This window comes from Chrysochloris asiatica, unplaced genomic scaffold (genome assembly GCF_000296735.1).
Source record: "Chrysochloris asiatica unplaced genomic scaffold, ChrAsi1.0 scaffold00252, whole genome shotgun sequence".
NCBI lineage: Eukaryota > Metazoa > Chordata > Mammalia > Afrosoricida > Chrysochloridae > Chrysochloris > Chrysochloris asiatica.
In genome coordinates this window covers 858,150-870,731 of record NW_006408770.1, presented here as the reverse complement: position 1 = coordinate 870,731, position 12,582 = coordinate 858,150, and the positions used below count along the sequence as shown (strand labels likewise).

The window sequence follows — 12,582 nt, the reverse complement described above, 5'->3', positions numbered from 1 at the left end:
CATCCCCTGAGCCTGCTTGGTCGGGTATTCTGTGTTGTTGTTGGCGGAGCTCTCTGCTATACGTCCACCTGATCCGCCATCTTGTTTGTTCCTCCACTTGTTGACTTTCTTAAAATGGATTTCCACCATAACATATTTTGGTTATTTATTATTGTATGTGAGGGTTTTTAAATTTTTATATGCTATACATTCCAAAAGTTCCCTGATAACAGTTGTGTATTTCTTATGTTCTTGAAAACTGGTATAAAATATGATATCAATTTGTAAGACCACCTTGAAAACTGGTATAAAATAGGATATAAATTCATAGTGACCACCTTTTATATAGTTAGGCTCCTTTTAAGTTAACTGTTTCAAGGATATTTATTTTGTTGCTGTTATTGTTGGCTGTTAAATAAGAAATCGCTAAATAATTTGTATATGCACACACATTATGAATACATTAGAAATGATATTTTATGAGACCCAGGATGAATGGAATATGCTTTTCTCAAGGCACTTGAGTTTTCAGGGTCTCAACTTTATTGTTTATTGTTATTTGGGGAATTATGTTAGAATAGAATCCTTAATAGATACTATGCAATTATCTACACAAAGGCCACATAGGCTATTATGTATTAAAATAATTTTAATTGGAAAAAAATCTTTCACCATCTAGAGTCTATGAGGGAAATTAGCACTGAAAGAAATCTGTGGTGGTGGTAAGGTTGGTATTTACTAGGATGAATGATTTCTAGACTTTTTAATTGTTGTTGTTTTCTTTTTTTTTTAAATGTAAATACTCTGTTATATGGTCATTAATTGAATTCGTTGTACAAACGTTTTCTGACCTTTTACCATTTTTACACTCCTTTGATTCAAATGTTTTTGCACTTCATTTTTCTGTTTTGTTTTAATGTATTGTTAGATGGTGTATCAAGAGCTGGAGCTGCCTTTTTTAATGAAGCTCGAAATGCAGTATTTGGCAAGGTAGCCCAAAATTCAATTAGAAGAATAGCCAAAAGTGTCTTTCTCCATCTTCATAACCTGGATCTAGGTTTCCACCTGAGCAGACAGACAGGAGCTTTATCTAAGGCTATTGACAGAGGAACGAGGGGTATCAGTTTTGTCCTGAGTGCTTTAGTATTTAATCTTCTTCCCATCGTGTTTGAGGTGACTCTTGTCAGTGGTGTTTTGGTAAGTAAACTATTTCTTATAACAAGCTTTTATACTTACATTCTTATATTCTCTAGGGTTTCCGAGGTTGTAAATCTTTATATGAGTAGAAAACCGCATCTTTCTCCTGCAGTGGCTGGTAGATTCAAACTGCTAACCTTGCAGTTAGCAGCTCGACTCATACCCTGTTATGCTACCAGGGCTCTTACGTTGTCATTAGTAGCTATTTAGTATCTGAGGCTGTTGTGCTTTTGCACACAATTTGAAAACAAAATTTCATGATGCCAGAAGGATTTCACAGTTCTAAAATTATCTTGCTACAAGCCTTAAGGGACTGTCCAAATTTTTTATTGTGTTAATGGTTAATGCACTCAGCTGCTAACCAAGGCCTACTTCTGAAAATTCAGTCATTAAGAAGTCTGTGGTGCACAGTTCTACCCTGATACACATGGGGTCATCATAGGTCAGAATGGACTCAATGGCAACTAGTTTTGGTTTTTTAATGTAGCAAGTGAAGTTTACATTTCTTCCCTTGTTACCTAAAGTAGATTTTCTAGGTTTTACTTTGATTTCTCACCAAATTATTTAGTTTCATAACTTAACTTTTATTAAAACATTTTGACAAAAAATACTGCTGTATATTATAAACTATTTGATTAGAACAATGACTGTTTCTAATTTCTTCCTTTGCTTTCTCCAGTATTATAAATGTGGTGCCCAGTTTGCATTGGTAACTCTTGGAACACTTGGTGCATACACAGCATTCACAGTTGCAATCACACGGTGGAGGTAAGTCCAGAGACTAGTCAACATTCAGAAATTAATTATACTGTATAGCAGACATGTCATGGCTATGCCAATCTTTGTCTTACAGAACTAGATTTAGAATAGAAATGAACAAAGCTGATAATGATGCAGGTAATGCTGCCATAGACTCACTGCTGAATTATGAAACTGTGAAGGTAATATTTTGAAATATATTTTCCTCTACCTTTCACAATACACTAAAGTTTGTTCTGCCATTTAATTTAATAGTTGCTAAAAGTTAGAATATCAAATTCTCTAGCAGTTTAGCATAGTGTCTAGCCATGAAGAAATATTGGTACTTTATTGATTTTCTTTTGTTTAGAAATTACAGTTTCTTTTTTCCTTGTTTTTTATTTGATGCCATCAGAATTTTACCTTTTGAATTAACTTGTAAATGATAGAAGTATGGTTCAGAATGAACACTAAGCTAATCAAACTGGCATATATATGTTCATAAGTCTCTTTCTGTCTCTCCAATGCCCAGCATAGTGCTTTTCTTTACTTCATCAATTTGTTCATTTTCCATTCAAGAGTTACTGTACTTTTGCATATAATCAATCAGCCCATGGAAATAACATACACATATTTATTTGCCATGAGTCGATACTGACTCCATGACATCCAACAACAAGAACAACAAAACTTGTAATATGCATAGGAAACTAACATGTGAGGAGACTGTGTGGTTTGCAGAACAGTGTATTATGTGTGCATTATTTATAATATGATAGTTGCTGAATGCCTCTTGTTTGCAAAACACTTATGCTATATACTGTGATTGGTGGTGGGATGGTAAAATAATAATAATAATAATAATATATGATCCCTGCTATCCAGAACTGTATTATCTATTGGGAAAATTAAGGAATTTATACAGTAATACATAAAGTAGTAGGGGCAATGAAAATACCAGTTCAGAGTTTCAGGGAATCTGGAGTGTCTTTGTAAAGAAAGTTATTGCATGCTTTTTTAGATATGGGTTTAAATTAACTTGGCATTCAATAAAACCTTCTTAAATATCCTTTGCAGACTTTTCAAATACAAACTGATTAGAAGTACCCTAATCCAATGTACTGAAAGTCATTTTTTACAAAATTATTATATCATACATGAGGTCTGATGAAAAAGTATATTGATCAGTTAAGAGAATAAATTTTAATTATATTTGTACGTAAGTTACTAATTTTTATATTCTGTAGTATTTTAATAATGAAAACTACGAAGCACAGCGATATGATGGATTTTTGAAGACATATGAGACTGCTTCATTGAAAAGTACCTCTACTCTGGCTATGCTGAACTTTGGTCAAAGTGCTATTTTCAGTGTTGGTTTAACAGCTATAATGGTGCTCGCCAGTCAGGGAATTGTGGCAGGTAATGGATCTGTGATTATCATGTTTATAGACTGTTTTACTTACCCATTATAAATAAAGATTAATGAAAGGAGTGTGTATATTAGTCTTAATTGTAAAGTATTAAGCATCTTAATTGTAAAGAACTGTAATATTGTTGGAATATTTTACGTTATTGTACTAGAATGTGTGTGTTCTTCATAGTTTGATAATGTTTGTTTTGTTTTTGCTTCCTTTTGTTTAATACTGCCAGCTTAGTATTGATATTTGTACTGATTAGGATTACTGTTTATAAATTTTGTGGACCTATTAACTTGATTATTTCATGGGAGACTTTTTTTTTTAGCATCTGATATTTCTAATTTCTTTTGTAGACCTGTAAACTACTGTAATTAATTTGTTTCGTTCAAGGGACTAAAATGCAAACAAGAATACCAGTAATCTTTTCATCTTTCCTTTAGTCTTTCATGTGTAAAACATTTTAAAAATACATGTGACCTTTTTTTTGTAAGCCCCAGATGTGGCACCTTAGGATAAGCACTAGACCTCAAGGTCATTTTGAACCACAACGCCATAAAGCCGGTGGTTCAAATTCATCAGCCCCTCCTCGGAAATCCTATACAGGGTCTCTATGAGTCAGAGCCACTGTACTGCACTTAACAACAACAACTCTCAATTAAGATTTATTCACTCATTGTGACCTTTACTACTTGGTTTATCATTCCTAGTCATAATACTCATTTCTTCCAGTTTTTAAATATATACTTTTAAAATTTCTATTTTAATAGTATCCACTCATTTTAATAATCTATCTAGGAAGAGAGATTTTTAACTTGCCATTTATATCCTCACGTAAACCATTTATTTTTGATATGTTTAGTACATAGGTAGGGGTTTTTACATTCCATTTAAGCACATGCCAAGTTTCTTATATTACCTAAATCAGAGTTTAAAATACTTTGAAATTTGCGTAGTCCTAAGAGTTGCTGAATATGTATATTTTGAATTAATGTAAGACTAATAGATATCAAACTTCTCTGTCTTAAAATGGAAACATTTATAGCATTAATCTAAAATATCCCACACACACAATTGTTTATTATTTTAAGGTACCCTTACTGTTGGCGATCTAGTAATGGTGAATGGACTACTTTTTCAGCTTTCATTACCCCTTAACTTTCTGGGAACTGTATACAGAGAGACTAGACAAGCACTCATAGATATGAACACCTTGTTTACTCTCCTCAAGGTAGAGTCCAGAATTAAAGTAAGTATTCTATATAGTATCTTTTCAAAAGTATGTGATCATTATCCCATTAATAAGAGCGTTCTAGGGGAATATTCTTACATCACCATATTTGTAAACCATTTTCTTTCTTGCCAAAATTGGGTTTATCCATGTGTATTAGGAGGTTGTTACAACTTTTACTTCTATGTTTAGAAACTTTGCAATGTTAGCAAAGAATATTATGACCAGAAACTAAATTTTGTTAACTTGAAATTTTGTACTATGAGTTAGAATCAACTGGACAGCATACAAACAACCATAAAAATAATTAATGATGCAGAATCTTTTCATTGCCTCTCCTTACATCCTGCACTCCCTTACTTCCTTATCCACCATTCCTCCCTTCCTCACCCCCCGTAAAAAGTGTTAAAAACAAAGTTTTAAGAATTATTGACCATAGTATGAGGGGTGAAAAAAAAAATTCTTAAAAAGCATGCTTGAGAGTGGTGTAACTCTACTTACAAATTCCTCCTTCCTCATTTTTCTTTTTCTTTTTGCAAAACAGAAAATTGTCTATACACTCTAAATGTGTAATGTGATTTGTTTTTTCGCTTCCTTGCTAGGACAAAGTGATGGCACCTTCCCTTCAGATCACACCAGAGACAGCTGCAGTGACTTTTGATAATGTGTATTTTGAATATGCTGAGGGGCAGAAAGTCCTCAGTGGAATATCTTTTGAAGTCCCTGCCGGAAAGAAAGTGGCCATTGTTGGAGGCAGTGGGTCAGGGTAGGTAATTAGGTTGTTCATAAAATTCTACATCATTAACCTGTGATTGCCAACGTAATATTTTTTTCTTTATCATAATAAAATGATTATTGTTTAACAGAAGGATGCTCTAATGCCTGTAGGAGTTAAGTAACCTTTTCTCATCTTTAATTTCAGGAAAAGCACATTAGTGAGACTTTTATTTCGCTTCTATGAGCCTAAAAAAGGTAGCATTTACCTTGCTGGTCAGAACATACGAGATGTGAGTCTGGAAAGCCTTCGGAGAGCAGTAGGAGTGGTACCTCAGGTATTTTTGAAAACTTAATATTATGACTAGAATCCTGGTGTGGCGTGGCATTGTAGGATAAGCACTGGACTGCCAACTTCGAAGTTGGCTGTTTAAACCTACCAGCAGCTCATTAGAAACCTTAGACAGGGTTGCTATGAGTTGGAACCAACTTGACGACACATAACAGCAAAAGTGTTTTGTTACCAAGCGCTTTTTATTGGGGGGAGGAAAGGAGGATTGATGGATCTGTACCTAGAATAATTGGATAACAGGGAGTCAGTAAATGCCAAAGAGCTGGATAGTGAGTGTTTAGCCCTCCAAATCAAATTCTATTATCAAAAAGAAAAAAAATAAGGGAAAATCTGCATAATGTAGTAGAAATAGCACAGACTATGGGATCTTAACAGATCTAGATTCTAATCTAAGCTCTAATGCTTATTACTTCTGTGATCTTGGTTCTCAGTTTCCTCACCTATAAAAGGAGGATACCATTTTTATGTTCGGATTGTAATTGTAGATTGTTGTTGTTGTTAAATGTCGTCGAGTCAGTTCCAGCCCGTAGGAAACCAGTATAAGGTTTCCGCGGACTAGCTGGTGAGTTTGAACCACTGACATTGCTGTTCAAACTGACTTTGCAGTCCAGTGCTTCAACCCACAGTGCCACACCAGGACTCCAATTATGGATTAGAGGTTATGTATGTAAAGCCCCAAATACACTTGTTCGGTACATGAAAACTATTCTTGTATTGACATAGTGAAATTGTAATAATTTCAAAGCAACTTGACTGCCAACTTAAAGTTTTTGTGCCTACCAAGTTCAGTACTCTCAGTATCAAGCACAATGTCCAACCCACAATATACTCTTTGTAAGTATTTGTTAAGTGACTTTTGGGGTCAGGGCACATTCAAAGGGAACTCTAAGAAGACAAGATAGCTATATAGGATGTTGTGAGTTTTTCTGTTATTGAAATACCTAGAATTCAGTAGCAACTAATACTTAAAAAGCAGATTCTTATCATCAAAATCAAAGCCCTAGGAGAGCAGATCAAAAGATGGGAGATGAGAGATGAAGAATTGTGAAAAAAAAAAAAAAAAGGAGGGGGGATTAGAAAAGGATATGTTGCTTATAAAAGATAACCAAGTGATCTGACACATGCCACTCTGCCCTGTTCTCTTTTCCTGTGAATCCCAAACATTGGTGTGCTTGAGCCACCTGTGGACATTTTTTTTTAATTCTCAAATTCTTTCATACACACTAATTCTAATTTAAGAGAGCTTTGTGGGACCAAACACTTGGTTTTAAAATAAACCTTTTTGGTGATTCTGATATAGGTGGTTCATTTATGGTGAGAAACACTGACCTAAATGGTATATCAAGTGAACTGATATCTGGGCTATAACTACTTTGAACTCTATCCTCATGCATTAAAATATTTCCTGCCATTCTCTCAGATTATTCGAGAATTAGTCTCATATTTTTGAAAGATAAAATATTTTATGTAAAAATGAAAAATACACATGATCAATAAAGAAATGAAAAGAAATGCTCATCCTCATTGGAGGTCTTAGCAATATAAATCAAATCAGCAATGGAAACCATTTTCACCTATCAGATATGTTGATCTGGATATGTTCTTTTTAATGAATGCAATGCATTTCCTCTTCAGTTTGCCCCCAGCATAGTAAACCATGTGATTGTCAGATTCAAAATGGCTAATACTAGTCCATTTCAGCTCACTTTGTTGTTGTTGTTAAATACAGTGGAGTCGGTTCCAACTCATAGTGACCCAGCACAGAGTTTCTGAGGCTGTAAATCTTTACGGGAACAGAACATGTCATCTTTCTCCTGCGGAACCACTCGTAGTTTTGAACTGCTGACCTTGAGTTTGGCAGCCCAACTTGTAACCACTACGCTACCAGAGTACCTTCTAATGCCTAGGATATTGATGTTTACATGTTTCATTTCATTTTTAAAACAATTTCCAATTTTCCTAGATTCATACTTTGTACATTCCATGTTCTAATTATTAATGGATGTTTACAGCTGTTTCTCTTCGTTTTGAGTTCTGCCCCATCAGCAAATGAAGGTCGCAGAGGCTTTACATCTTTCACGTCATTATAGTCAATTTTACTTTGAGGAGGCAGCTCTTCCCCAGTTGTATTTTCAGTGCCTTCCAACCTGAGGGTCTCATCTTCCGGCACTATATCTGACAGTATTCTGGTTCTCTGTCTTCATCATGTTTCAGTATTCAGTAATCTGGTGCTGAAAGTGCTGCACTGCGATTCCTAAGGTTTTCAGTGAGTAAATATTTGAAAGTAGTCCGTCTCTCTTTCTTCCTAATCTGTCTTCATTTGGAAGCACAGCTGAAACTTGCCCACCATGAGTGACCCTGCTGATATTTAAAATACCCATGGCATAGCTTCCAGAATCACAGCAATACAGAAGCCACTACAGTACGATAAACTGACAAGACGAGTGGTAACCTATTTAGCAAGGATTTTAAAAATTAAATTTAGTTTGAGCAAGGCTGTATAAAATGGATAGACTATTTTTGCTGGTAAAAGTATAATACAGTTTTCCTGAAAGCCAAATTGGCAAAATATATCAAGAGCCTGATAAATATCCATATGTTTTATTCTATATGGATATTTATCAGGCTCTTGATATATATTTTCATATATATATAGTTTACAGGAAAAGAGGATTCCAAACAAACTGTGGCATCTCAATCTTATAACATTAAATGGACATAAGTAAGTAGAAGGGACAAAAGGAAAAATTTTAGCCCAAATGGGAATAGTACTTATTGTAGCATGTTGGGATTATTGGATCATATTTGGATAATAATGTGGCACTGTAGGATAAGCACTGGATTGCTAACCACAGAGTTGGCAATTCATACCCATCAGCTCCTCCTTGGAAACCCTAAACAGGATAGGGTCAGACTCAATGGTACTTAACAACAACAGTTTTTGTTTTATGTTTTTATATTTTCAGAATTTCCAGTTACATTTGTTTTTTGGTTGTGTTTTTTTTTACTTTTTTCTGAATAAAAAGTATTTAAAAATGAATATTCCCTATTTATAGAACTATGATATCATTGAATATAAGTACCGTGACAATACAATAAATTTTTAATGTTAATAGTAAATATGTTGTTGTTGTTGTTAAGTGTTGTTGAGTCAGTTCTATCTCATAACAACCCTGTGTAGAGTTTCTGAGGAACAGCTAGTGGGTTTGAAACACCAACCTTGTAGTTAGCAGTCTAGTACTTTGTCTTACAGTGTCACACAAGGACTTCAATAATAGATATGGTGGTAATTGTATGCCACCAAGTAGGTTTCAACTCATAGCAACTCTGTGTAGGGTTTCTGAAACTGTAAATCTTAAAGGAGCAGAAAGCCTCATCTTTTTCCCATGAAGCAACTATAGATTTGAACTGCTAACCTTGCAGTTAGCAGCCCAGCTCATAATCCACTACATTGACAGGGCATCTTAAATAGTAGATACATAAATGATAAAAATATAACAAAATAATATATGAAATCCTGAAGCTCATTATGATATTTAAAAGATCTTAATGGAATCATCCTAGTTTATCTTACTTTAAACTTTTAAACTGCCAATATTTTAGACTTTCAATGTTTTAGAGATCAATAGAAAAGTAGATGGATGCTTATTTTAAATAAATTAGCTTGAAATGTCAGAATATATTTTTTAAATGCATTGGATGCCTACAGTCAACTTTCTTTAAATAGTAGTGTGTAAATTCTGTGTTTCAAGTCCAGTTTAACATCTTAAAAACATATTCAACCTACCTTGTTAGTAGTTGTTAGGTGCTGTCGAGTCAGTTCCGACTCAGATGCAGCACACAGTCCTACATCATTGTCACAATTGTTGTTATGTTTTGAGTCCATTGCTGCTGCTACAATGTCATCCCATCTCACTGGGGGTCTTTCTCTACCAAGTGTGATGGCTGGTCCCAACTAGGGACTGGTCCCTCCTGATAATATGTCCAAAGTATGAGAAATGAAATCTTACTTCTAAGCATTTTGGCTATACTTATTCCAAGACAGATTTGTTTGTTCTGGCAGTCCATGGTATTTTAATATTCAAACTCTATAATTCAAATGCATCAATTCTTCTATGGTCTTCCTTATTCATTGTTCAACTTTCACATGCATATGAGGTTGTTGAAAATACCATGGCTTGGGTCAGGTTCACCTTAGACCTCAAATTGCTATCTTTGCTCTTGGAGTCTTTAGTAAAGTCTTATGCACAGATTTGCCTAATGCCGTTTGATTTCTTGACTTGATGCTTCCATGAGTAATGATTGTAAATCCAAGCAAAATGAAATCTTTGACAACTTCTGTCTTTTCTCCGTTTATCATGATGTGATTTGTTGGTCCAGTTGTGAGGATTTTTGTTTTCTTTACATGGAGGTGCTACCCGTACTAAAGGCTATGGTCTTTGATCTTCATCAGTAAGTATTTTAAGTTCTCTTCACTTTCACCAAGCAGGGTTGTATAGCACAGGTAGTTAATGAGTGTTCCTGTAGTCCTGATGCCACACTCTTATAATCCAGATTTTTTGATTATTTGCTCAGCATACAGATTGAATATTGTTGCTTGGTGCCATGGAGTCAGTTCCAACTCATAGCGACCCTGTATAGGGATTCCAAGGAGCGGCACGTGGGTTTGTACTGCTGACCTTGTGGTCCAGTGCTTATCCTATGGTGCTATACCAGAACTCTGCAATTTAAATAAGTATGGTGAAAGTATACAGCCCTGGCTCATACCTTTCCTGATTTTAAACCATTCAGTATCCTCTTCTGTTCAAACAACTGCCTCTTTTTCTGTATACAGGTTCCTTGTGAGCATAATCAAGTGGTCTAGAATACCCATTCTTTGCAGTGTTTTCCATAGTTTGTCATAATCCTTACAGTCAATAAGAATTTTCATAGTCAATAAAGTACAGAAAACTTCTTTCTGGTATTTGCTCCTTTCAGCCAAAATCCATGTGAGGTCAGCAATGATATTCCCAGTTCCATATTATCTGTTGAATTCAGTGTGTGTTTTGGCAGTTCTTTGTTGGTGTACTCTTACAGCCGTTTTTGAATTTTCTTCATCAAAATTTTACTTGCATGTGATATTAATGATGTTTGTTGGATGCTTTCCTCATTCCATTTGGTTACCTGTCTTATTCAATCAGTTGGCCAGGTAGCTGCCCTCCAGATTTTTTAGCATATTTGAGTGAGAATCTCTAGTGATGCATTTGTTTGTTGAAAGATTTCAATTTGTATTCTGTCCAATTCATGGAACCTTTTTTTGCTATTGACTTCTTATTTATTTATTTATTTTTATTGTGAATTGAGTAATTAGTTTACATGGGGGAACATCAGTTCTACACTCATTGTTTCATTGCAATGATTAAAATCTCCTCTGTGCATTCAACAGTATTTGCTTCTATTCCTTCGGAGTTTTTTTAGTTGTCGTTGGTGGTTTTGTTGGGGTTTTTTTTTTTGGGGGGGGTGATGTCCATAAAAATACTCAGGAATATATAATAATTTAAACAATCGAAGGACACATTCTGCAAGCCTGCCCCCTGGCCCCAGTAACTGGCTGTCAGCAGATACAACAGCCTTTCTCTTTCCATGATTCCTGAATCCTCAGCTGCACTCTCTCTCCATGCTCTCATCTCTGCCTCCATCTCTGGTGTTGCTGCTTCTCTGGATAGGGTCCCACATTCTGCTCGTGCTGCTCTCCCTTGATAGTGCTAGGGTTCTCTGTTCCTGGACTGACTGCAATATTAACTACTCCCCTCTTTTTACTATAAAACTTCTACCTTTACAGTTGTGATAGTCGTAATTAGTCATGATAACAGTTACTCACTATTAATTGAATCATAAGAATTTGATTCCCATCTCCTTTTGTCAGACCCATCTGGACAAGATGAAAACTATTCATTGGGGATTCTACCTTACCCCACACACTCTTAAACTAAACTCCGTCTTGAAAACTTGTAAGCCAGTCACTTCGTGCCTTTATAGCCCCACCCATTTTAGGCAGCCAGTGTCTAAATTGCCTGTCCTTATCAACCCTGTATACAGAGGGGATCGGATTGATTTTGGATGTGAAGATTCCTTCCCTCTCACTTGGTATTTTGAGCTACTACATCCATAAGTATAAGTCAAATTCATCAAATTGGAGCAATTTACACTTGTTTCCTTTATCTTTTATCTTCCTCTGGTCGAGTTCTGATCATCAAGCCATCAAAGCCAGGTCGAACGGGTACTATCTACAAGTTTGGGCATTTTTGTGTGCCTCCCCTCAGTTTGTATCAGCTGGGCACTTTACTCTCAGCTCCAGCCCTCTATGGCTATGTCCTTGTCCATGGGATCAGGAGTCCACAGGTCTCACCACACTTCGGACCTGCCAATCTCTCCTCTTCTCTCTCACATCTCCAGGTCAAGGGGAGTCCATGGAACGTTGTTGAACTTGGCCCATCTCTTCATTGCTGTCTTTCCCCCTCTTCCACTTACCAGGAGACCAACGTGGTCACCAGCAGGCTTACATTCCTGCTCATGTGTTCCCTTTGAGTTTCAGTCTTCGTGGGGGGTTTTGTTTTGAAGGGACTTGATTGTTTGCCTTGATGGCTCCCCAGTGAACAACATCTTGTTCTTGTAGTAGCCAATCAGACTGCCATTTTTGCTTTGGATTTTTTCTGTTGGTTTTTCTTTCAAGTATCTTCTATTGGTCTAGCTACTCCAGGCTGGTCTACTTGTCCTTTTCAGTAGGAATGTCCTACCTCAGAAGGTTCTGGATGGAGGTCATCTGATGATTGAGTTCCGGGTGGTGCTGCCACATATGTCAACCTCTGGTTCTTGTTTGTTCTTCTCGATTTTCAGTCCAAAGATCTCCCTTTATAATATTTTGAAGTACTGGGTTAGCTTTGACAAAATCCCTTAGCTTTTGCCATTAACTT

The 12,582-nt window shown here is 35.8% G+C and overlaps 1 protein-coding gene across 3 annotated transcripts in view; it reads left to right on the top strand.

The window, feature by feature from the left end:
* Window positions 1–12,582, top strand: part of ABCB7 (ATP-binding cassette, sub-family B (MDR/TAP), member 7) — a 182,522-nt gene that overhangs the window by 131,569 nt on the left and 38,371 nt on the right. For all 3 annotated transcript variants that reach the window (XM_006873729.1, XM_006873728.1, XM_006873730.1), the window contains 7 exons: window positions 908–1,176; window positions 1,856–1,944; window positions 2,030–2,117; window positions 3,162–3,336; window positions 4,424–4,581; window positions 5,166–5,329; window positions 5,486–5,615. In XM_006873729.1, coding sequence (XP_006873791.1) covers window positions 908–1,176; window positions 1,856–1,944; window positions 2,030–2,117; window positions 3,162–3,336; window positions 4,424–4,581; window positions 5,166–5,329; window positions 5,486–5,615 — 1,073 coding nt within the window. The remainder of the gene's footprint in view (window positions 1–907; window positions 1,177–1,855; window positions 1,945–2,029; window positions 2,118–3,161; window positions 3,337–4,423; window positions 4,582–5,165; window positions 5,330–5,485; window positions 5,616–12,582) is intronic.